Source organism: Schistocerca piceifrons, chromosome 9 (assembly GCF_021461385.2).
Source record: "Schistocerca piceifrons isolate TAMUIC-IGC-003096 chromosome 9, iqSchPice1.1, whole genome shotgun sequence".
Taxonomy (NCBI): Eukaryota; Metazoa; Arthropoda; class Insecta; order Orthoptera; family Acrididae; genus Schistocerca; species Schistocerca piceifrons.
Genome location: NC_060146.1, coordinates 54,006,779 through 54,034,629, shown reverse-complemented (window position 1 = coordinate 54,034,629; position 27,851 = coordinate 54,006,779). Strand labels below are relative to the sequence as shown.

The 27,851-nt window shown below is 40.7% G+C and overlaps 1 protein-coding gene across 1 annotated transcript in view; it reads right to left on the bottom strand.

Annotated features, from left to right (window-relative positions):
- Positions 1–2,167: 2,167 nt before the first annotated feature.
- The window catches only part of LOC124716698 (potassium voltage-gated channel protein eag-like), a 242,665-nt gene continuing 216,981 nt past the window's right edge, over positions 2,168–27,851 (bottom strand). Inside the window, exons 11-12 of the mRNA XM_047243239.1 lie at positions 20,397–20,680; positions 2,168–2,336 (exon numbers count right to left, since the gene is read on the bottom strand). Of these exons, the coding sequence (XP_047099195.1) occupies positions 2,168–2,336; positions 20,397–20,680 (453 nt within the window). The remainder of the gene's footprint in view (positions 2,337–20,396; positions 20,681–27,851) is intronic.

Genomic DNA, 27,851 nt, shown 5'->3' with positions numbered 1-27,851 from the left:
TAGAGAATGCATTACCTAGATTCGTAAAATCTAATAAGTATTTCCACTGCACCGATCAGTACATATTGTAACAGAATTTTTTCACGCTAATTCACCTTGAGCTTCAGTGGACTCAGCCACATTAAATAAAACCAATTCTTTTTTTGAAGAATTGCTGATGATCTGCATCACGTTACAGTGTAGTAATACTGCAAGGTGTGCTTGGTGGTGAGATTATTTTTTACTTTATTTTGTACCACGTCTGATAGCTGAAATATGTAGGGGACACACTAAACTGCAATAGTATCTCTCCATTTGCAACCAAAATACACTCAACTGTAGTTCCAAACAAGTAATGATAAAAAAGCCAGACACTTGCAACAAATGCTATAAACAAGAGATAAGAGCCCATTTAAGTTGCAAAATAAGGCTGTAAGTTGAGTTAACACATTTGAAAAGAAAGATACATATTGGATGGATGTTTCTTTCACAAGGTAACTTCTGCAGTTAAAGTAATGTGGTGCCATAAAACTGTTAAATGAATCTTAGCCTTCCTGTTTCAGGACTGACATATCATTTGCCCTCCAGATCATTGGGTAGTTGCTCTTGAGGTGATTCAGCTTTTCAGTCATAACTTATATACCTCTTATGTCACACTATCAACTGCAGAACGAACGTAAGTAATGTTTCCTTGTCAGAAGATCATATTTTAGTTTTACCTACATCTTCATTCTACAGTCAATTAAATGTTGTCAACTCATCAACAATAGGTGTCTACCTTATTGCTCATATGGAGATGTATAAGTTAACCACCGATTTGGAGCCACAAATCCTGAAATTGATGTACTTGTGAATGGAATGTATTCCAGCTATATAGCCATGGAGACAAGGAGTGACAATAAAAATGAACAAGGAAGTGGGTAGGGAGTAGCAACGCCTACGAAGGTTTCTCGAGGTGACATTTTGTGATACATGTTTCTCCAAATTCTTAACACATCACGTTCGATTATAGACTCAATCTTTCAACGATGGCCTCTGTAACCAGCGCCAATAGGTGTCACACTTGATGTCTTGTGATACTTTTGTACGTAACTACTGGAATTCTATCTGTCAAACATCACAGAGTAAAGGAGTTGGAAGTTCTCGTACTACCTGAGATGTTCATGGTGGAGGAAAATTGATAGCGATTCAGATTTCGTTTGATGATAGATTAGTCAGCTTTCACCATTGAGACCAAAACAGAGCAGTTTTAAACACAATGATACACAAAGCTGGAACTCTTTTTGACAAGGACCACCTAGATTCTGTAATCAGGTACCTGGGAAAGTGTTGCAGACGCAAATGAATGAGGTGTTAGATTAACTATCGCTAAGAAATGAAAACACAGAGACGCTCAATCATCACAAGATTATAAGCCAATAGAACTCTATTCTTTCTGCGGAGCAGTCCTGGGTAGACAAGATATTCAATCTATTTCATGATCATCCTAGAAAATGAAAGAGATTACGGGTAACTGGGAACAATGAGACCACGGCTGCCTTTTACTAACTACTGGAATCCTGCAATCAAAGAAGACATTGCAATCAGAATGTATAATAATATCTTTAACGAGGATGGTAACTACATGGAGATGGGCATTCAATCCTGAAAGGCTACAGGGAAGTATGCAGAGTTCTCTAACATCTGATGGAATCAGTATTGCTTCTATTGTTCCTCCATCGTAGACACTGACTAATTTGTGGTAGCATTTGGACGACATAATTCGGCCAAATACCTTCGATTTTACCACATAATCTATTAGAACAGTGGTGAACTTCTGACGATGAAGGCAGAGGAAGTCGTTGAAAGCTTGAGTAAAGAAAGCCTGATGTGGAAAGAAATCCAAGAAATATTTACCCAGGAGAGCAGTTATCATAACCACGAACCTAATCCCAACTTGATGAGGCGACACAGTTCCACAGATTATCACTGCGAACTTGGGTTCAGATGTTGGCTTTGCGTAGAAGCTCAAGGTGGTGAAATCCTACTTTGACCGTTCACATCACACTTTCTGGACCCAACGGCAAGGCGACTCAGGTGGAGGCACTCGGGATACCGCGACCCGGAGCCGGGCACCAGCTGTCGGGTGACGGGCGGGCGCTGCCCCCGCTCAGGGCTGGTCCGCACGAGGCAGCTGGGCAGACAGTCGCTACAGGAACTCCCTGGAGCGGCGGTACGAGGACCTCTTCTCCTCGGACGAGGCCCCCGAGTCCGCCTCCTCCGTGGGCGGCAGCATCCTCGTCGTCTCCGTCGGGGAAGTCCTCGGCGAGCTCGTGGTGGGCACCCCGGGAGCCGCGCCCTTGTTCCTGGACTTGGACCTGTGTGCACAGCAGAGGGTCACAAGTCCGCTGTGCTGGCATTACATTACTTTTCGAATACTTGGGGTTATCTGGTTCTGGTTAAATAGAATGCCTGACAAATAACTCAATGCAGTCAAAAGATACGGCCTTTATGTCACATACAGGGTGTTTCAAAAATGACCGGTATATTTGAAATGGCAATAAAAACTAAACGAGCAGCGATAGAAATACACCGTTTGTTGCAATATGCTTGGGACAACAGTACATTTTCAGGCAGACAAACTTTCGAAATTACAGTAGTTGCAATTTTCAACAACAGATGGCGCTGCGGTCTGGGAAACTCTATAGTACGATATTTTCCACATATCCACCATGCGAGGCAATAATATGGCGTAGTCTCTGAACGAAATTACCCGAAACCTTTGACAACGTGTCTGGCGGAATGGCTTCACATGCAGACGAGATGTACTGCTTCAGCTGTTCAATTGTTTCTGGATTCTGGCGGTACACCTGGTCTTTCAAGTGTCCCCACAGAAAGAAGTCACAGGGGTTCATGTCTAGGGAATAGGGAGGCCAATCCACGCCGCCTCCTGTATGTTTCGGATAGCCCAAAGCAATCACACGATCATCCAAATATTCATTCAGGAAATTAAAGACGTCGGCCATGCGATGTGGCCGGGCACCATCTTGCATAAACCACGAGGTGTTCGCAGTGTCGTCTAAGGCAGTTTGTACCGCCACAAATTCACGAAGAATGTCCAGATAGCGTGATGCAGTAATCGTTTCGGATCTGAAAAATGGGCCAATGATTCCTTTGGAAGAAATGGCGGCCCAGACCAGTACTTTTTGAGGATGCAGGGACGATGGGACTGCAACATGGGGCTTTTCGGTTCCCCATATGCGCCAGTTCTGTTTATTGACGAAGCCATCCAGGTAAAAATAAGCTTCGTCAGTAAACCAAATGCTGTCCACATGCATATCGCCGTCGTCAATCCTGTGCACTATTTCGTTAGCGAATGTCTCTCGTGCAGCAATGGTAGCGGCGCTGAGGGGTTGCCGCATTTGAATTTTGTACGGATAGAGGTGTAAACTCTGGCGCATGAGACGATACTTGGACGTTGGCGTCATTTGGACCGCACATGCAACACGGCGAACGGAAACCCGAGGCTGCTGTTGGATCACCTGCTGCACTAGCTGCGCGTTGCCCTCTGGGGTTGCCGTACGCGGTCGCCCTACCTTTCCAGCACGTTCATCCGTCACGTTCCCAGTCCGTTGACATTTTTCAAACAGATCCTTTATTGTATCGCTTTTCGGTCCTTTGGTTACATTAAACCTCCGTTGAAAACTTCGTCTTGTTGCAACAACACTGTGTTCTAGGCGGTGGAATTCCAACACCAGAAAAATCCTCTGTTCTAAGGAATAAACCATGTTGTCTACAGCACACTTGCACGTTGTGAACAGCACACGCTTACAATAGAAAGACGACGTACAGAATGGCGCACCCACAGACTGCGTTGTCTTCTATATCTTTCACATCACTTGCAGCGCCATCTGTTGTTGAAAATTGTAACTACTGTAATTTCGAAAGTTTGTCCGCCTGAAAATGTACTGTTGTCCCAAGCATATTGCAACAAAAGGTGTATGTCTATCGCTGCTCGTTTAGTTTTTATTGCCGTTTCAAATATACCGGTCATTTTTGAAACACCCTGTATATTGATAACTACAAACAAAAAAAGACCCGTAGCCTATTTCCCATTTACCTAGAATTCAGCAGGAACCTAGATTTCACAGTACAAGTAAAGGAAAAAAAAATTATAAAATTGTTAATTTTCAATTATACTTCTTTTGTCATTTACTGTCCGACTTCAAAATTAAAATTAAAAATTCTCGAACGTCTTGGACTGATTGGGTTCGATGTCTTACCAGTATGAATGTGGATAACAGGGAAAAACTGTCGAGAGTTCACAAATTAGATGAACTGTTGAAAGGTGGCTACACTGTGCCACTGCGCCAGAGATTGCGCCAAAGAGTACTATTAAGCCGCCTCCACAGTGCGTGTTTAGAGTTCGTAGCAGTCAGTGGTTGTCGAGAGTTCATAGCAGTCAGTGCTACCAGAGAGCTCGTAGAGGACAGTGTGTGTTAAGAGTTCGTACTGAGATGTACTAGTGGGCACTGCTTGTCGTGAAGTCGGAGTAAGATGTTGTAGTAAAGAGTGTTGTTCCTTGTCTTATGCAGTGATTTGATGGGAGAGATAGCAGATGTTATTGTAATGAGTGCATTTCGTCAATATATGAAGGTAAAATTTATTATGTTCCTTTATTAGTTGTGTATCTGAAATAATGTGTCACTACAGGTTCAGTCAACAAAGCATCTGGCTTGTGTTCTTGGATTAGAGTGTAATTGTGATTTTTTTTGCGTAATTATAGTTTTCTAATTTTCTTTTGTCACGTCTGTATAGTTGGTATTTAAAAATTCTTGTCTTGTTGGAAAAGAACCGTGCCAGATGCATACGTTGAGTCACACTCCCACATACAGAACAGTTACATTTGTGCTTGGATTTTGTAGGTTTTTTAGTTGCTGGGGACTTAATTAATTAACTGTGTTTACTGAAATTTTCTTACATTGTTCTTTGCAGTCAGATAGCGTAACAATTCTAGTCAGGGCCAACCGATTACGAGACTTGCGTAATCGTACATACAAAAAAAAAAAAAAAAAAAAAAATCATTTTCAATCTTAAATATTTAATTAAGCCCCCATGCACGTGGCGACCGCTGCTTCGGATCGTCCCTTGGAATTGTTCTGATTGTGAAAATTGTAGACTGTAGTATTGTTGTAGTAATTTGTAGTTTATTAATTGTAGTCTATTTTGCATGTGTAGATTTGGTAATTGGCATTCTTCTAATGGTATTTTTCAAAATTTAATTTTTATTGCCTTGTATACGCGTTTGACAAATTAGTGCAATTATTTCAATTGTTCGATTGATCGTGTCTGAAGGAAACATCTAGTGTGAATAGTATTGTTGGAGATAAGGAGTCATTGTGTGTGATTTTCGAACAGTGACGAATTTTTTGTGTATTTTGTAAATGATTACGCGATCTATGAGAAAGGCAAAAATGATGACTAGTGAGAATAACGAAATTGTTGATATGGCGAACTCGCCAACAGAGGAAAACAGTATGGTGGATAATGGAGTTGAAAACAATGTAATAAGTCGGGAAAATAGTCCGGAACCATTTCAAAATTTTTCTCAATCAGAAAATTTACAGAATCTGAGACTAACGACAGAAGATTCTGGAATAGCATCGAACACAGATAGCCTTACGGCTATGACGAAGGAAACTGGTTTTGCGGGAAATGTTAGGGGCGAAAAGAATTCTGAACAATTTAATATGGAGCAGTTGATGGGTGCAATATTAAATCTGGGATCACAAATGGAAACAATTAAAACTGAGATGGGAACTTTACGGGCTGAATTAAAAACTGATATGGGAACAATGGAAACTCGGTTAGGATCTGAATTTAAAACAGAGATGGGAACTTTGGAAACGCGGATAGATTCACGAATAGGGACATGTTTCAAAAATATGAAAGATGAATTAAAGAAAGAAATCAGGGAAGAAGTACAACCGATTCTGAATTCTCACAATAATAGATTAATTGCAGTAGAAATCAGACAAAGGGAACAGGATAGAGAACAGGAAGAAAGAGATCGCGTGATAGTACAGAATTTTTCAGAGTTAAATTTACAACGTGCAAAGGATAAGGAAGAAATATTTGAAAGAATCGAGGAATCCGTACCAAATGACAGAATAAATAATCTAACGCGACAATATGAACAGTTAACTACCAAATGTGTCAATACTGAAACCCGAGTCGCGGCACTTACGGAAGATGTAAACAAACAGAAAGAAAAAATAGGTGACTTATCGGAAAGAGTTGAGGAAATTTCAGATAAATTGACAAATCTTAGTTTACATGGGGACAGAGATTCGGATGATACAGCCCCATTACCATTTGCAGAAACCGAAGAGTATCAGAACATAAATAAGCATGTTGAGAATCAGGGAAAATTTAATGAACGCGTGAAAAGGGAATTTGAGGCATTACGGAAGCAAGTCAAGCAGATCGAAGGCGAAATTGTAGGAAAAGATAGCAGAAGAAATTTAGAATCACAGGTAGCAGAGGGGTTTGAAGAAAATAATTTGTTTCATTTACGGGATGCAACAAGAGAGCGCCAGGCGCGCGAACTTTACAATAATCGACATTCGGACCGGGACAGACGCGGTAGGTCTTTGTCGCCACGAGGCGAAAACTTTGATTATAAACACTTTTTGACTGTTCGGAAATTTAAGATCTTCCGCAATTCTAAGAATGACATACATCCATGTGCATGGCTAGATCAATTTATGTACGCACTTCCACCAAATTGGCCACTAAGTCACAAACTAGAATTCATGTGTGGATATTTAGAAAACGAACCGGCGACGCGGATGCGCGCACTCATTAGAGATTGTAATAATCTAAATGATTTTTATCATGCATTTCTATCGGCATATTGGTCCGAAAACACACAAGACAGGGTCAAACACAGTCTTATTATGCAGCGTAATTTCAAACAGTCTGAGTTCCGCACGCCGGCAGAGTACTTTGAAGATATGATTCGAAAGAATCAGTTCCTGTCCAACCCGTATAGCCCGACTGAATTAATTCGCATTTGTTTAACTAAGCTGCCACAATCAATAAGACAAATTGCTTTGGCCGGAAGATGTAAAGACGACATTGAGACTTTTAAGACTTTGTTGCAAGAACTTGAGTATGACAACGATGACGGGACCTCTTGTAACTTTTTCAGTAACAGTAATTACATTAGATTTTCAGAGAAAAGTGATAGTGGTCGGAACGGGCGTTATATGGGTAATTTTGAGAATGATAGACGTAACAGACAGGACAATAGATACCAGCCCTATGACAATAACAGACGTTCTAACAGAAATTACACAGACAACAACGGTAATTCGTATCGGAATGATCAATCATACGGAAACAGTAATCGGTATTATCAGGACAGAAATTATTCATACAGTAATAGAAATTCTTACTACAGAAATAACCAGGGTAGTAGGTACAACAATAATTTCAGAAATGACAGTCGAAATTACACAAGAAGTAGTTATGCAGACAGACAGGAAAACAGAAATTTTAATAACAGACACAGCCAAGAATTTGCATCTAACAGACAGGAAGGACCTAATTGGCATCCTTCACGTGACAGAACTTCTGAGAGACAAGTGCAAATCGTAGAAATGGATCCGCGAAATGACGCGAATACTCAAAGACGTGACGCAAACAATCGACAATGACTTGTAGCTTCGGCTTCTGGCAGCAATATAGACGGTTCAGAAAGTAATGACACTACGACTTTACACTACGTACGCCTGGAAGACATGAGAGACATTTTATTAGACGAAAAGGAAAATAATGTAGACGCATTTTTACACCCTGTTATTGAAGTATGTGTGGGTAAGAATAAGTTCACTGCAGTATTAGATTCTGGGAGCCCACTGAATGTCATTAGTGAATCAGTTTTTCGTATATGTGAAAGAACTATTGCCTGTCCTGTGTTACCTATTTCTAAAACTACAATTCGAGGTGCGATTTCTGGAAAAAGTGTGGAGGTCAGACAACAGACCAATTTAAATTTCATTTGTCAAGGATACGAATTTTCTGCTAATTTTATTATTGTTCCATTACTCAGTACACAAATTATTTTAGGTATGGAGTTTCTTAACGCACATAAGGCAATTTTGAACTTTAAAGAAGGAAGTGTAAATTTGACTGTTGCCGGAATGCCGAAATGTTTAAAATTTTTCGAGTGTTTAACAAGATCTGAGTCAGATACAAAATGTTTAAGGTTTCTTACTTCTGATGTTTTCGTTGAGCATTATGACGACAATGTGTTTATTCATGATAATGACAATAGATACAGAGACGCGATGGATGATATAATTAATAGCGAAGAATTAATTAATGAAAAGGTTAAGAAAGCTGAAGTGCCAGATGACGTTGCAAGAGAAGAGCTGCACTACATTTTGACTTCACATGCTACAGTGTTTAGTCGTCACACAGGAACTATACAAGGCTTACAATATTTATTTAAAGTAAAAGAACACACACCATTTCGCGGAAAAACGTACGCTATTCCTTTGGCTTACAGAGACAAGGTTAAGAATGAACTTCAGTACATGTTAGATCAGGGCATTATTGAGCCTGCAGTCAGTCTTTATACTAGCCCATTACACGTTGTTCTTAAAAAGGATGGGTCAATTCGTTTGGTTCTGGATTCCAGACAGATAAATAATATCATCATTCCTGAAACTGACCGCCCACAAAATTTAGATGAACTTCTTCAACATTTTCATGGAATTAAAGTTTTATCCACGATTGATATGCGCGCAAGTTTTTGGCAAATAGAACTCCACCCTGATTGTAGAAAATATACTGCCTTTTTAGCCTTTGGTAACTGTTACCAATTTCGAAAATTACCGTTTGGACTTACTGTATCTTCAGCAGCATTCATTCGTAGCTTAAATGAAATTTTACCTGTTTATCTTCGTGACAACATTACTTCTTATGTTGACGACATTCTTATTGCTAAATGTTCTTGGAGTGAGCACAACAAAATTTTGGACTCATTATTACGTATCTTTGCACGAGTTGGCATGACAGTGAACTTGGAAAAATCTGAATTTGGTCGTTCTCAGGTGAAATTTCTCGGTCACATTATTTCTACAGAAGGTATTCTTCCTGATCCAGAAAAATTAGACGCTATTCGTAATTATGCTGTTCCTACCACAAAACGTGATGTTCGTAGTTTTCTTGGTGTCTGTAATTTTCTTCGACGCTTTGTTAGATTGGACGATTTGGCCACACCTCGTTTATGTGAACTATCCGGAAAGAAATCTAATTGGTGTTGGGATGAGGAAGCTCAGTCAGAATTTGAACAGCTACGTGATGCTTTAGTTGCTGCTCCACTTCTTTCACATCCGGATTTATCAAAAGAATTTTGTTTGGCGACGGACTCATCATACAAGGGCCTAGGTGCACATTTATTTCAAGAGATAGAAGAAAACGGCGTTGTAGTACAGAAGACTATTGCATTTGGAAGTCGTGTTCTTTCTAGATCCGAAAAGAATTATTCGATTACGGAACTTGAAGCTTTGGCTGTTGTTTGGGCTTTTACAAAATTTCGCACATTTTTGTTTGGCAGACATACTAAGGTTTACACCGATCATCGAGCTCTGGAATTTCTTATGTCAACAAAATTAACTAATGGCAGATTGTCACGATGGGCGTTGTACCTACAGGAATTTGACTTTAGTATTGTTTACATACAGGGTTCTTCTAATATTGTTGCCGATGCTTTATCACGTGCACCTATGGGTTTGAAACAAAGTGCTGAAGAGGACTGCAAGGAAAACAATTATTGTTTGATGTATATTCAAGGTGTTGCTTTTGAGAACTTTATTTCGTCTTCGCTCCAGGACATCGCTAAGGAGCAAAATAAGGATCCAATCTGGAAGGACATTAAGGAGAAGTGGAGGAGAAAGGAAAGCGTGGCGATTAGACAGCATTATTTAGTTCGCAATGACATTCTTTTTAAACGAAAATCGGTCGACAACTCCGTTTGGTTAGTTTGTATTCCTGATGAGTGGGTCAATAAATTGATTTGGTATACGCATCTCAGTTATGCACACTTTGGTCCCAGAAAATGCTTTCACAAATTACGAGAAAATTGTTACTTCAGTAATATGGAAAAACGCATTCGATCTGTTCTTGCCAAATGCAAATTATGTCAAATGGCTAAGCCTCCAACGATTTCTCACAGAGCACCGTTGTTTCCCATCATTCCAGCGAAATTAAAGGAGATGGCTGCAGTCGATTTGTTTGGTCCAGTGGTTCGTTCTATTAATGGTTTTGCGTACATTTTCGTAGCAGTGGAGTTGACGTCAAAATATGTGTGTTTTACACCGTTACGCAAAGCAACAGCTCGTTCAGTATCTAACGCTTTTATCAAACATTTTCTTAAAGAAGTTGGTCACGTTGATAAGGTTATATCAGATAATGGATCACAGTTTCGTTCTAAAATTTGGCTTCGTACTCTACACCGTCGTAAAATTAAACCAATCTTCATTTCACTTTTTCACCCTCAATCTAACGCTTCAGAGAGATGGATGAAAGAAATCAATAAATTGTGCCGTCTTTATTGTCATCAGAATCACAGAACTTGGGATCAGTATCTTCATATTTTTCAAAATATTCTGAATGAACTCCCTAATGATTCAACTTCTTTACCGCCTCTATTGATATTAAAAAATAAAGCACCGACAAATCGCATATCTGAAATCATTCCTTTTCCGCCTTCACGGAAACTGCGGCATTCTGAAGTTGTTAACCTGGCTCTACGAAATATTGCATCTGCGGCTGCTAGAAGAGAGAAATCAGCTAGACGTCCTGGTCGTTCAAAATTCTTGTCGGTTGGTCAAAAGGTATTAATTAAGTCCCACCGTTTGTCTCACAAAGGAAAAGGCTTATGTCGCAAATTTTTTCTGCTTTATAACGGTCCATACAGAATTCGCAAAATTATACATGATAACACTGTTGAAGTAGAAACTCTTAAATCTCGACGCTCTAAGGGAATACATCACATATCAAACGTTAAAATTTTTGTGGAATGACATACTTTAGAGAACTAACAGCTACATGTAAACACGCGGAGAGTACAAGGATACCGCGCTGTGTTTTGGCGGCGGCACATACTCAAAGCAACAGTGAAGTCTGCGCGCCGCACAAGGCAGTCGTTGACCGCAAACAATTGCTTCCTACGTCACGCGCCTACAGCTGATCGAGCGCTCAGTGCGAATGCACTGACAGCCGTAAACAAACACACAGTTTAATTTCTCCGACTAAATTCAGTATAAAGCTATAGTGACTTGATGAATTCTGTTATTAACATTCAGTATTTTGCAGGATACGGTTCTATAAAATATTTAAGAACTTCAGGTAAACTCTGTGTGTCTCCGACGTTAAGACGACCTGCTATCGAGAAATTTTCAGGAAGAATGTAATTTCCAAGAAGAAACTAATAAACTAAAAAAGGTAACTATTAATTGAGTTTATTTTTCAGGTAACAAATTTCCACTTAGGTACGTACTTTAGACGTAATTTGCTGCTCGCGATTACGTGATTCATACTTTGTGCTAATTTTATGTTCTATGAATTTACTTGTGAAGCGACGTGCTTGCGTACGTTAACTGATTTTGACAATGATTATTAATGAACTGGGTTGTAACTTGTGTATATTATGCATCGCTTGGCTGCTATGCTTTTTCACTGACTGATTTTGACAATTATTGATTAATGAACTGGGTTGTGACTTGTATAGATTATGCATCGCTTGGGTGCTATGCTTTTGCACTGATGTCATATTTTTTTATTATGTGCCTGCTGTGCTTATTTATTTGAATTATAATTGTAACCTGATTTATTGTGCTGATGTGTTTAGTTATGTAAGTTATACTTTGTGATTTATCTGCTTGTGCCTTCATGTTTGCTTATTAAGATGACATATGAATATTTATTTGCTTATGCTGATATGATGCTAATGACCTGTTTATTACGTAAGATATATGTTTACTGCTATGCGTATGGATTACATATTTACACATTTCTGTTTTGTTGCCATAACTGCTCTTTAATTTGGTGTATAGAAATGCTGATATACTGTGTATAAACATAGAGTTTAGGTTACACTGTGGTATTAATTATAGATTGTTCGGTTGGCAGAGCCTCGTTGTAGGAATTGTGCTGCATCCACTTGTTGACATTTTGTTCTCTACTGGTATATTTACTCGCTATTGCTTGTTTTGCTTACGCTCAGTGCCTTATATTTTTAAGATAAGAAAATTCACTGCTATAATTCGACGAACCACATTAGTACAAGAAAGTCATAGAAGTCACATGAGCTGAGGTTTTATGGAAGCTGTATAAATTTATGCTAATAGGAAGGAAGCTAACGACATGACATACCAACACTAGGTTTAGACCATTAACAGTTATTACACTGCATTTTTCGTGAGCAATTGAAATAGGAAGTGACACTTGACACAAAAAATACTCCACATGTTTGCTTCTGCTATGATTCTTGAAGTGGTGTACACACTGTGAAATATTATGATCATTCACACTCCGTAATCGTACTTAATTACTGAGAGTTATTCGAACTAAGTCTGTTAGAGGTCAGGTATGCATTTCTTTTATTTAATGATGGACAAGGAACCAAAATATATCTTATAATTTATAATGAGTAGAAAATTTGGGTCAGATGGATTACACAGAGGTTGTGTGTTGGCAATGTGTCTTCGGATTGTATGGGATGCTGAATTGAAGTTGCATTAGGATTTTATCTGTACTTGTTCAAGGAGACTGACTAGAGGAAAGAGTTGTGTTGGAAGTGAGATGATATTGGCAATGAGGTTTATATTTATCGATGTATTATTATAGGTATTGAGAGTATATGAAGTTGTTTGTGGACAAGAGGTAAGGTGATATTGGTGCTGAGGTTTACATTTATCGACGTATTATTGAGGTATTATTGAGATTATGTGATGCTGATAATTATTGGAGTTTTGGTGGATAAGAGGTAAAGTAAGTGAGGAGCATATTTTTTTTTGTTGGTCTTATGGAACAAGAGGATGAAGAGAGCAGACTAAAACACTAAAATAGAAGGAAGATAGTCTATACACACACTTTGTTATATCACTAAGCAGTATATACTTTTTTTTGAAGAGAGGAAGTAATTGCATATCGTGGCTCACTGACAGTTGTTCAACAACAGTACATTTTGATCTGGCTTGGCAAACATTCGTCTTGACATGATGACTATGACGTTGACTAACTATTATTGACTATTATACATTGCTGCCAGTACTACTTGATACACATGATGAACATCAGATTTAGACAGAATTTCATTTACACAATTAACACTATTCAGTTACACAGTAGTACTTAATGTGGATGAGAGATGAGTGAGTGTGTTCTGTGTGTTTTCCTTTACTAATCCTAACCACCTATCTCCTAAATATTATTTTATTTGTTTGTAGTGGCTTGCACTGACACCCATAAATATTATAGGTTTACTGGTATTTGTGTATTGTAATAGTTAATAGGACAATTATCTGATATCATTTGTGTGTTTGTTATGATTTGTATGCTACTGTAAAAGCATTTGTATGTGCATTCAAACTATTGTTCATGCCTGAACTGTCTGATTAGTGAAGATAAATATTCTGAGCTGTTACCTGCACTTTTCAATATGATGTGTGACACTAGGACATGTTTAATTTGTGCTCATAAACTCTGATGAACTGTGTGATCAGTGCTAGTGAATTTTATGGAACTGCTTCTGCTAAGAAATGTGACTTTTTGGTGTCTGCTCCTACTCAACATTGCTGGGTGCAACTGATGAACTGTTTTTACTGAAATGATGTCACTTGTTGGTGTCTGCACCTGCACTCAACATTGCTGGGTGCAACTGATGAACTGTTTTACTGAAAAGATGTCCCTTGTTGCTGTCTGCACCTGCTCAACATTGCTGGGTGCAACTGATTGACTGCTTCTACTGAAACGAAGTCACTTGTTGGTGTCTGCACCTGCTCTCAACATTGCTGGGTGCAACTGATGAACTGTTTTTACTGAAATGATGTCACTTGTTGGTATCTGCACCTACTCAACATTGCTGGGTGCAACTGATGAACTGCTTCTACTGAAATGATGTCACTTATTGGTGTCTGCACCTGCTCAACATTGCTGGGTGCAACTGATGAACTGTTTTTACTGAAATGAAGTCACTTGTTGCTGCTTGCACTTACTCAACATTGCTGAGTGCAACTGATGGACTGCTTCTACTGAACTAATGTGACTTGTGCTGGGTGTACCTGCTAAACTTTACTGGGTGCAACTGATGGACTGCTTTTACTGAAAAGATGTTACCTGTTGGTGTTCTTTTTTTTGTATAAACTAATTATTGAAAGCATTTTATGTGAACATTTGTATAAACTGATTTTTTTGTATATTGTGTAAACTATTATGTAAAGTCACATGTATGAAAAGAAGTTGTATTGCTTACTGTATTTCATACATTAGGTTAGTGAAAGGTCAGTGCAAAGCCAAAATTTTTAACTAATTATGTGATGTTTAGGTATTAATATTATCTTTTATTTTTGTCTGTATTTTTGTGGACGAATTTGGTGGTATTTTCACCACCAATGCTGGCAAAAATACCATCAAATTCTGGCCTGTGGAGGAGGGGCATATGAAAGGTGGCTACACTGTGCCACTGCGCCAGAGATTGCGCCAAAGAGTACTATTAAGCCGCCTCCACAGTGCGTGTTTAGAGTTCGTAGCAGTCAGTGGTTGTCGAGAGTTCATAGCAGTCAGTGCTACCAGAGAGCTCGTAGAGGACAGTGTGTGTTAAGAGTTCGTACTGAGATGTACTAGTGGGCACTGCTTGTCGTGAAGTCGGAGTAAGATGTTGTAGTAAAGAGTGTTGTTCCTTGTCTTATGCAGTGATTTGATGGGAGAGATAGATGTTATTGTAATGAGTGCATTTCGTCAATATATGAAGGTAAAATTTATTATGTTCCTTTATTAGTTGTGTATCTGAAATAATGTGTCACTACAGGTTCAGTCAACAAAGCATCTGGCTTGTGTTCTTGGATTAGAGTGTAATTGTGATTTTTTTTGCGTAATTATAGTTTTCTAATTTTCTTTTGTCACGTCTGTATAGTTGGTATTTAAAAATTCTTGTCTTGTTGGAAAAGAACCGTGCCAGATGCATACGTTGAGTCACACTCCCACATACAGAACAGTTACATTTGTGCTTGGATTTTGTAGGTTTTTTAGTTGCTGGGGACTTAATTAATTAACTGTGTTTACTGAAATTTTCTTACATTGTTCTTTGCAGTCAGATAGCGTAACAATTCTAGTCAGGGCCAACCGATTACGAGACTTGCGTAATCGTACATACAAAAAAAAAAAAAAAAAATCATTTTCAATCTTAAATATTTAATAAGCCCCCATGCACTGTCTATGTACGTAATTAACCTTATGCAGAACCCTCCATGCATGAGTCATTCTCACACCTGACCAGTTTCCTTACATTATGTGTGCCCTATGGCTGTCAACAGAAATCTGCCACAGCAATAAAGTAATACACCATGTCATCATTGCTGTACCTGACTTTTCGTGACTTGTGGCTACGCCTACACCTACTTCTATACTCCGCAAGTGACCTTCCGGTGTTAGGCGGAGGGTACTTTGTGTACTACTGTCACTTGTCCCTTTCCTTTTCCAGTTTCGAATAGTGCGAGGGAAGAACGATTGCCAGTAAGCCTCCGTGTGGGCTCGAAACTCTTTAATTTTATCTCCCTGATCTTATGGAGTTATACGCAGGAGGAAGCAATATGCACTGAAGCGCCGAAGAAACTGGTATAGGCATGTGTATTCAGATACCGAGATATGTAAACTGGCAGAATACGGCACTGCGGTTGGCAACACCTATATAAGACAACAAGTGTCTGGTGCAGTTGTTAGATCGGTTACTGCTGCTACAAAGGCACGTTATCAAGATTTAAGTGAGTCAGAACGTGGTATTATAGTCGGCGCACGAGCGATGGGGCACAGCTTATCCGTGGTAGCAACGAAGTAGGTATTTTTCTGTACAACCATTTCACGCGTGTGCCGTCAATATGAGGAACCCGGTAAAACCTCAAATCTCCGATATCGCTGCGACCGGAGAAAGATGCTGCAAGAACGAGACCAACGACGACTAAAGAGAATCGTTCAGCATGACACAAGTGCAACCATTCCGCAAATTGCTGCAGATTTCAATGATGGGCCATCAACAAGTCATCGACATGGGCTTTGGGAGCCTAAGGCCCACTCGTGTGACTGCACGCTACAAAACTTTACGGCTCGCCCGGGCCCATCAACACCGACATTGGACTATTGATGTCTGTAAACATGTTGCCTGGTCGTACGAGTCTCGTTTCAAATTGTATCGAGCGGATGGACGTGTAGGGTATGGAGACAAACTCAAGAATCAATAGACGCTGTATATCAGCCAGGGACTTTTCAAGACAGTGGTGGCTCTATAATGGTGTGGGGCGTGTGTAGCTGGAGTGATATGGGGTCCCTAATAAATCTAGATACGACTCTGACAGGTGACACGGACGTAATCATCCTGTCTGATCACCTGCATCCATTCATATCCACTGTGCATTCCGATGGACTTGGGCAATTCCAGTGGGACTATGCGACACCCAACACATCGTGAATTGCTACACAGTGGCTCCAGGAACACTCTTCTGAATTTAAATACTTCCGCTGGCCACCAAAGTCCCCAGATATGAACGTTATTGAGGATATCTGGGATGCCTTGCAACGTGCTGCTCAGAGATCTCCATCCCCTAGTATTCCTACTTATACAACTTGATGCCAAAGAGCACGAACGGATTTTTACAAGAAAGACAAACTGTGCGCAACAAGTTCTATGATTCATAAGACAGTGTACTGGGATACGAGGTGCATTCAAGTTCTAAGGCCTCCGATTTTTTTTTCTAATCAACTACTCACCCGAAATCGATGAAACTGGCGTTACTTCTCGATGTAACCACCCTGCAGACGTACACATTTTTCACAACGCTGACGCCATGATTCCATGGCAGCGGCGAAGGCTTCTTTAGGAGTCTGTTTTGACCACTGGAAAATCGCTGAGGCAATAGCAGCACGGCTGGTGAATGTGCAGCCACAGAGAGTGTCTTTCATCGTTGGAAAAAGCCAAAAGTCACTAGGAGCCAGGTCAGGTGAGTAGGGAGCATGAGGAATCACTTCAAAGTTGTTACCACGAAGAAACTGTTGCGTAACGTTAGCTCGATGTGCGGGTGTGCTGTCTTGGTGAAACAGCACACACGCAGCCCTTCCCAGACATTTTTGTTGCAGTGCAGGAAGGAATTTGTTCTTCAAAACATTTTCTTAGGATGTACCTGTTACCGTAGTGCCCTTTGGAACGCAATGGGTAAGTATTACGCCCTCGCTGTCCCAGAACATGGACACCGACATTTTTTTCAGCACTGGTGGTTACCCGAAATTTTTTTGGTGGCGGTGAATCTGTGTGCTTCCATTGAGCTGACTGGCGCTTTGTTTCTGGATTGAAAAATGGCATCCACGTCTCATCCATTGTCACAACCGACGAAAAGAAAGTCCCATTCATGTTGTCGTTGTGCGTGAACATTGCTTGGCAACATGCCACATGGGCAGCCATGTGGTCGTCCGTCAGCATTCGTGGCACCCACCTGGATGACACTTTTCGCATTTTCAGGTCGTCATGCAGGATTGCGTGCACCGAACCCACAGAAATGCCAACTCTGGAGGCGATCTGTTCAACAGTCATTCAACAATCCCCCAAAACAATTCTCTCCACTTTCTCGATCATGTCGTCAGACCGGCTTGTGCGAGCCCGAGGTTGTTTTGGTTTGTTGTCACACGATGTTCTGCCTTCATTAAACTGTCGCACCCACGAACGCACTTTCGACACATCCATAACTCAATCACCACATGTCTCCTTCAACTGTCGATGAATTTCAATTGGTTTCACACCACACAAATTCAGAAAACGAATGATTGCATGCTGTTCAAGTAAGGAAAACGTCGCCACTTTAAGTATTTAAAACAGTTCTCATTCTCGCCGCTGGCGGTAAAATTCCATCTGCCATACGGTGCTGCCATCTCTGGGACGTATTGAGAATGAACGCGGCCTCATTTTAAAACAATGCGCATGTTTCTATCTCTTTCCAGTCTGGAGAAACAAAATCGGAGGCCTTAGAACTTGAACGCACCTTGTACTTGAATGGCACAACTAAACTCAGTGCTATACAGTTGCAGAACTACTACCCCGAAACACAAAGCCTCGAGTTTGATTTTGTGGTATAGTGCATCATATGAAATTGTTCCAAGTGCCTTATCTGAAAATAATCTTCAGGAGTTAGTTGGAGAACAGACTCGTGAAGATGACATCTTAGATATGGTGGTGGCAAACAGACCCAGACATTTCGACTTAGCGTAGAACAGCAATATACAAGCTCCAATCTGATGTGTGGCTAAAATTCTACATTGGTCAGGTAGGCGGAGGATTAGAAATTAGGTACAAAGGCCACCTTGATGGTTTAGACTAGGAAACTTGAACAAATATACATTTGCAGTCCACACTGCAGAAGAAAACCATTCAGTGAGAAACACTGAGAGAAAATACTACAGTTAGCAAAAAAAGGAGCCACTGTGAATCTGTTAGAGCAAATAGAAATAAACACACAGGAAACGGTTCCCCTGACAATATCCTTGACGAGCAGACTCAGTTTGTAACACTCATTTCCTGTCAGACTTCCTGGAACTATTTTCCACACTCCAATATAGACAATGTTTGTACACCTGTTGCATATCAAGTAAAATATCGTGCAATATTGCATGTCTCTATAATAGCCAACATTATTTACGAAACTAAATATTAATAAATTTTAATATATTTCCATGATCACTCTTAAAATAGCACCTAAGGATATCACACACTTTCTTACCCACATTTATTTATCTATCGTTGTATGAAAGAAGTTTGCAACACTGTAATTATCTGCCTGTATTTAATGCCCTACACTTAATGTAAAGAACTTCTTCAGTTTAACACAAATATAATTTAGGCGTCCTTTCTGAAAAAGCCATACCTTTGCCTCATTGTATCGCAGCATCTTTGACACCCGTGTACTCTGTAAATTTGGAAATTTATGATAAGTTCTATGGGACCACACTGCTGACGTCATCGGTCCCTAAGCTTACACACTACTTAATCTAACTTAAACTAACTTACGCTGAAGACATCACACACACCCCTGCCCGAGGGAGGACTCGAACCTCCGACAAGGCGCCTCAGACCGCACGGCTACCCCGCGCGGCTGTATTTTGTAAATTCTGTATTTGTTTTCATAGGTTTGAATCAAAACACGTGGTGCACATTGGAAATTCGTTTTGTGACTAAACTATATAATAGTTTTACGATGCAAACCGACGTATGTGATGGTGAAAATACGAACATCTTTGCATATATTTCGTTGGAAGAAAACTGCAAAAAACGAATGAGCCAGATGGGAATTTCACGTAAGTTGTATTCTAACACAAATCTGTAGCACAACCATCTTTGCTACACGTTTGTAATTGTGTATTACCGTTTATCGTTGGCAGCTCGCCAGTAAACCGACGCATCGTCTGTTTTGACGAAAACACGGAAGCCGCCTGACGATTAATTGTGTCAAATCGAAACAGGTAACATTGTACTTCTTGAATAACGTAACCTAAAACCAGTTTGTGGCTTGTTCCTGTACGCCTCTAACAATTTATTTCATACAACTTGACTAGAAGAAGGGATCGGTTGGTAGGACATGTTCTGAGGCATCAAGGGATCACCAATTTAGTATTCGAGGGCAGCGTGGAGGGTAAAAATCGTACAGGGAGACCAAGAGATGAATACACCAAGTAGATTCAGAAGGACGTAGGTTGCAGTAGGTACTGGGAGATGAAGAAGCTTGCACAGGATAGAGTAGCATGGAGAGCTGCATCAATCCAGTCTCAGGACTGAAGACGACAACAAACAACAGCCACAGTCTCCAATTCTTTATTTGACAAAACTGCCCTAAACTTTCTGTTTGTTCGAGAATGAAAGCTTACAGTAAGTGTATATTACAAGATTTGACACACAACAGTGAGAAATTGACCATTAATGTATAAACATTAAAAGATGAGTCTTGTTTAGCGAGAAATGAAGAGATGTTTCTTGCGAATTTACAGGCCAGACAGGGAAAGAAATTAAAGGGCTGAGGAAGTTGCTGGCGTGGAAGGTGCGACTAAAGTGAGTTGGCAGTGTGTGGGGCATTAACTATGTGACAGCTGTGGGCGTGGCTGTGGGTACCCACCTCCTTTTCCTGAGCACGAGGCCTCCCACGCCGTTTCCACCCCCGCTGACGGGGACCGGGATGGTGGTTCCGCCCCCGCCGCCGCCGCCAGAAGACGACGAGGACGAGGTGGGCGTGGCAGACTGCTGCTGCGGCTTGGGCTGGAGGCTCACCTGCGACACGTCCGCCGCCGACGCTCCTCCAGCCGCCGCGTCGGGGGCGGCCGCCTCCGGCGCGGGGGCGGGGGTGGGGGCGGGGCCGAGCCTCTGCACGATCTCGGCCAGCATCTCCTCCATGCGGCCCACCTGGACAGTGCCGCATTGCTGCTCACTGCGCTCTGGTACGCCGTACGGTGGACAGTACAGGGCGTACAGTGTTACTTGGCTCCTAGCTGGGAGGGAACGACGGTAGTGGTGGGGAAGGTGCACTTCTGAAGCGGAACATTATGAAACAGTTTCGCGTTGTGCGACCTCGCACTGATGTCGGCTGTTTGCGACACATGGAAATTTTTGCCTGACAGGGACTCGTACCTGGATTTCTCGCTCATCACAAGCAGTCGGTCTAACCACTTCTGCATCCGATCGTACCTCCAGTACCGATCCAAACTTCCATATATCACATACGCACAACCTTTTCTTTTTCTTTTTCATTTTCGTAACTGGTTTGATGCGTCCCGCCACGAATTTCTCTTCTGCACCAACCTCTTCATCTCACAGTAGCACTTGCAACCCACATACTCAATTACTTGCTGAATGCATTCCAAGTTCCGTTTCCCTCTATAGATTTTACCCTCTACAGCTCCCTTTAACCATTCCGTTCTTCCTCCTTGTCAGTTCCTCTCCTATTTTGCGTAGTACCTCTTAATTCCTTACCTTATCAGTCCACCTAATTTTCAATATTCTTCTGTAGCGTCACCTCTGAAAAGCTTCCATTCATTTCTTTTCCAGTTTTTCCGCAGTCCATGTTTCACTTCCATACAATTGTTGTGCTCCAGACATACATTCTCAGAAATTTCTTCCTCAAATTAAGGCCTATATTTGATACTAGTACACTTCCCTTTGCCAGGGATTCCCTTTTTGCCAGTGCTGGTCATCTGTCATCGGTCCCTAAGCTTTCACACTAATTAATCTAACCTAACTAACATACGCTAAGGACGACACACACACACACACACACACACACACACACACACACACATACCCGTTGGATTACTCGAACCTCCGACGGGAGGAGCCGCGCGGACCATGACAAGGCGCCGGCCGGAGTGGCCGAGTGGTTAAAGGCGCTACAGTCTGGAACCGCACGACCGCTACGGTCGCAGGTTCGAATCCTGCCTCGGGCATGGATGTGTGTGATGTCCTTAGGTTAGTTAGGTTTAACTAGTTCTAAGTTCTAGGGGACTTATGACCACAGCAGTTGAGTCCCATAGTGCTCAGAGCCAATTGAGCCATGACAAGGCGCCTCAGACCGCGCGGCTATCCAGCGCGGCAGATCTGCTTTCTATGTCCTCCTTTGTCTGTCCGCCATGTTTTATTTTGTTGCCTAGGTAGAAGAATTCTTGAACTTCATCTACTTCGTGATCACCAATACTGATGTTAAGCTCTTCGCTGTTCTCAATTACGCTACTTCTCATTAATTTCGTCTTTCTTTGATTTACTCTCAGTCCATATTCTGTACTCATTGGACTGTCCATTCCAGTCAGTAGATCCTGTAATTCTTCTTCACTTCCAATGAGGATACAAAAGTCATGAGCGAATCGTATCATTGACATCCTTTCTCCTTGAATTTTGATACCACGCTTGAACATTTTATTTCCGCCATTGCTTCTTTGCGACATAGATTGAACAGTAGAGGTGAAAGAATACTCCCTGTCTTACACACGTTTTAATTCGAGCATCTCGTTCTATTATTGTTCTCTCTTGGCTCTTGTACACAATGTATATTACCCGTCTTTCCCTGTAGCTTACCGCTATTTTTCTTAGAATTTCGAACATCTTGCTCTATTTGACATTGTCGAACGCTTTCTCCAAGTCGACAAATCCTATAAACGTGTCTCGATTTTTCTTTAGTCTTACTTCCATTATCAACTACAACACCACAACTGCCTCGTCCTAACGCCAAACGTAACACCATCTAACAGATACTTAATTTTCTTTTCCATTCTTGTGTATACTATTCTTGCCAGCAACTTGGATGCATGATCCGTTCAGCTGATTGTGCAATAATTCTGGCACTTGTAGGCCCTTGTAGTCTTCGGAATTGTGTGGATCTTGTTTTTCCGAAAGTCAGATAGTATATCACGTACATTCTATACACCAACGTGAATAGTCGTTTTATTGCCACAACCCTTATGTTGGCACATTTTATGACATCTGGCCAACGATACATCATTGATGGTTACATTGTACGTGTTTATGCACTGTCTGTATCATTACAATACATTGCTCTTTGGACACGTATTCAAGTCCGAATAGCATTGTATTGTGAAAATACACTGCATAAACGCATGCAATATAACCACCAATGACGTATCCATGCCTCAACATGCTAAAATGACGATATGAGATATGTCTCCCTATGCGGGAATCACGAATTGTGCGAGCATACAGGTTGTGACTTGCTAACATATGGCAACCTGGAGCGGTCCTGGAGGCTTTCTCGGACGGCCGGAGTGGTTAAGGCGACTGCTCCCGATAAATGGGAAATCTATGTTCGAGTCCGAGCTTGTCACAAATTTCATGTATCGCAAACAGCTGACATGATGCATAGTTGCAGAATGCGAAAATATTTCGTAATATTTACGACTGCTGTGATTACGGTGAAACTGCAGCACAAGGAACGATTTATTTTCGTGTGATTTATAAATCTTTTTAGTTATTCTTATTGTCATCTAAAAATTAGCTTCTTCTCCAAAAACACAGTGTATTTTACACAGTTTCACCTAATCAAGACGCTAATACAGCTGTAATTGCAAATGCAATAGGATCGTAAAAAGTCTATTATTAAACAAACCATTTAGGAAAAGTCAGCGATATACAAATAAACGTGTGGTTCCATCATTTACGTTATTATAAAACCATATTAATTGTTATTTCGTCAGCTATCGATGGCAATTAAACAAATTTACATTTTTACTGAAAAATGCGGTTAAGAAAGCTTCTGATGTTAATTAACTATATGGCAAAATACTCTCCAATTTCAGTGGCATGATTTGCCAGAAACATGTTTCGATAGCTCGAACCGTTTATCAGATATGAGGAGTGTTACGAATATTTCGGTTTCACTCCATTCTTTGTGGAAACGGTCGGAAGTGAGTGCACTACGAACGATCCATTATCTCGAGATAGATATATAGGTCTCGTCTCAGAAGATTAAGAAAAAATTAAATATATCTACGTTTCGAATGCAGCAAAGTACCGGAAGATTATAATCAAAGTGCAGCTAATCTGAGGTATCCAGTGTGGGTTGTAATTATCGTACGGCAGGGAAACTTGGTAGATATGCTAATGTATCGATGTGCAGAACCTATTTAACCGGAAAAAATTCGTTTCAGTTCTGCCCATCAGGTGCTAATCTAGTGCTGTATGCTGTTTGTATGACGGTATGAAATCCATGGCGTAATTTCACGACTCATAACGTGAGTGAACAGTATGCCAATCGAGAAGAGAATCCTTGCGCTGTCAGTAAAACTGTTCGTGTGAACATCGGCAATTACAGTGCTCCAGTGAGAGAGTATCGCCGATTGAAAGGTCTGAGGAGAAACCCGATGTCATTCAATGGTTTATAGAAGATGATAGTGAAACTGAATAGCTCGAGTCAGCTTGGTGTGGCACCTGGGAGGGGAAAGCGTCCTGTACCGACGGAAGTTACGGACGAGGTCACTGTTGCTGTAACTGAGCATGCAGGATGTTCCTCGCTCGTGCAATGTCATGAGAACAGCCGAGTGCACGATCGACAGGACGGAAAGTTTTGTGGTTTGTTTTACACTGGTACCCGTACAAGATCCAGACAGCGCAGCAACCGAAACCTTACAATCCCCAGCAACTTCCTAAATTTGCTCTTCGGTTGTTGGCACATATGGAAAAATGGAAATGATCGTATGGAATTGTTGGCTGGGATGCCCCATTCGGGGGAGTTCGGCCGACGTATTGTAAGTCCTTTTTAGGTGACACCACATCGGCGACTTGCGAGTCAATGATGATGAAAATGATAATGAAGGACACACAACCCAGTCCCCTCTCGGGAATCGAACCCGGGACCCCGCATGGTAGGCGGTCTGTGCTACGGCTACGCAACGGAGGTGGACGTTGGCACATATAAAAGCTGGGCAACATTCTATGGAGTGATGAGCCACATTTTACGCTACATGGTGGAGTCCAAACACAGAACGGCCGAATTTCGAGTACTGTTGAACCGCATGTTGTGCATGAAGAGTGTATGTGAGTGTGTGGTGTTGCTTCACGAGCACCTTTATACTCGGTCCGTTGTTCTTTGAAGAGAACACACCCAGAGGGTCTGTCAGGTGTGACGAGACGTCTGCGAGTTACCGAGAGCTCCTTGTACAACGTGTGATTCCTGCATTGGAAGAACGTAACTGTGTGGAAGTCACTGTTCTCTTGCAAGATGCGGCAACACCTCATGTCACTCACCAAGTGAAAGATCTGCTTAATGCAGCCTCCCAAAAGCGTGTTACCTTCAAAGTTTTTTCCAAGATCTATGGTCTGCAATATCACCTGACCGGAATCCATGCGACTTTTGTCTGCGGGAGTATTTAAATGAATTACACGGACACGTTCGGTCTCTACCTTATCTGAAGGCCAGTGAACAAAATCACGTTGCTGAGAATCCACTGGAACTGCTGCGAGCAACTGATCACGTCATTTTATGGATGAAGCATCTACTCATATTGAACGAAAAGTGTAAGCGGCGTTTAATAATGAAATCAACTTGTTTGACCTATTCTGCCCGAGTCTGTTCCTAATCCACTACATGTGGAAACAATTCTATACGTCTTTCTTGCACTCACAGCGCCAGATTTGCACGTGGTGACCAAAATTAGATCTTATTTTTTTTCCAGCGTCAGTTGGTTCTGCGTTAATGCAGTACAATATCTACAAAGTTTCTCTGCCATACTGTAGTTCCAACTCGCGGGGGCCTCTGTGCGTAGGTGCATTTTATTTATAGACATCTTGTACAGTCCAACATCCACCGAAAGCTAAAAAATAGCGACCCCTATTTTTCACTGCAAAATATTTCAATTTCGCGCAGTACTTTACGTAACATACATATATCACAATAACTATGAGCATTGGCGAAATAATAGGCAGCTCATCATGAACCTGACGAACGAGGGTATGAGATGTGATATTATAATTTTCTTTTGGAATGGAAATGGAAATGAAGTCCCATGCTTCTTGACAGAGCGTAGGGGAACGATGCGGGAGACCCAGCATCGCCGTATTAGGCAAGGTCCTAACGGAGGTGGTTTGCCTTTGCCTTCCTCCGACCGTATTGGGGATGAATGAAAAATAGGTCACTACCTTACAACGAATTATTTACACTCACTTGTTACACAATGTTGAGGAGGCACTAAGAAATAGCAGCCATGAGAAACCAATAAAAGATAAAATTCACATCTGTAATGGTAAAACCATACAAATCATGCTGATCATTGTTACAGTGCACTTCAAAAATGTAACTAATGAATCGACATTGTTCCAATGTCTCGTAGGTTAAGGAAAGGTTAGGACGTGAGAGGGCAGTAATTGTCTATGCAGGATAGGTGCAGAAGAGTGAAAATAATATCACTAAAATAGCTGAAAACAATTAAAAAATTAAAACAGTAACCTAGAAACAAGGGATTTAGTGACCATATGCTAATATGTAGACCTTTTTTAAAACCAATGACTTATGCAAACAGTGAAATAATTTAAACTATATCATTTGTGAGTAAAACTAGGGGATTGAAAGCTAGGTCATTGTTTCAAATGATTAACTTCACAATGGAAGTGGGAGGAGTTTATCAGGTGAGGCACACACTGTAGGTTAGGCATTTTAGGGAATGGTATGAATGGGTTTACGGTAACAATTGTTCTATTTGGAGTTTTTTAAGGTAACTTAGGCCACTATTGTTAATTATATGATTGAAAATTGAAAAAGATTCTGTAAATGTGGAACCAAAAAATGTCAGATATGAGTAATTCTCAATTTGGATAGCCTTGTGGATCTGTAAATTAGGTTTTGTAAGAAGTCTTACTCAATCTCGTCGTCTCTGATATCAGAAACAACTTTCTCAAATACATAAGTGAGGGTCAGCAGGCTGAATAGAAGTTTGGGACTGAGATGAAGCAATAATGCTTGGCGGCCAGTGGTTACAACTGGAAATAAGTCACAATAAAGATATTTGTTGATGAAACTCATTGTAAATAATCCATCACAATTTGAGAAGAACAGTGATGTCCATACCAACAACAATAGAAGAGAAAATATCTTCATTACCAATTATTAAAGCTGTCAGTGGCTCAGAAAGGACTCCAATATACAGTAACAAAAATTTTAGATCATTTACCCAATAACATAAAATGCCTGACAGGTAGCAGAGCAAGTTTTAAATTTAACATACAGAATAATTTCTCCTGTCCATAGACAGTTTTCTGTTTAGAAACTGATAGCCTGTAAAAAAACACTACCATTTAAGTGTAGCTGCATGAGCCCTTTAAGTATAGCTGCACGAGCAGAAAGTAAAATTTAATGTGTTCATTAAGGTTAACACTAATCATGTACTCATATAGACACCATCTTTCTGCTAAAAGAATCATTCAAATTCTCGAACTATGCAGCTAGAAGGAGAAGATATCAGAATCTGGGAATTTACTATTATTTAGTATTAACAGGGTTAATTCTGGGGTATAGCTGGTAACTGTTCATTTTTTCATTAATTATTGTTTTTTGCTTATTTAGCACAAACACATTAGGACCTTAATGCCCTTTCTTATGTCTGATCAGGAGAAACACAAAAATTACACGTCACAATAATTATAATTTGCACTATTAATAAAAATAATAAACTGCAATAACAATAATAATAATCATAATAACACTAATAATGATGGAAAACAATGGAGGATTTAACAATGATGTAATTAGTTAATACATGACAAACTCAACACTAATTATTTCCATTGTTAACAAAAGTAATAATTTGCTGTAATAATAATAATAGTAACAACCACAACAATAATAATAATAATAATAAATGGAAATGCAATGTGGCTAGGACCTCCTGTCAGGTAGACCGTTCGCCTGGTGCAAGTCTTTCGAGTTGACGCCACTTCGGCGACTTGCGTGTCGATGGGGATAAAAGAATGATGATAAGGGCAACACAACACCCAGAAAATCTCCGACCCGGCCGGGATCGAACCCAGGCCGTTCGGCATGACATTCCAGTAACGGATGTTGTGTGCAACACTGGCTCGG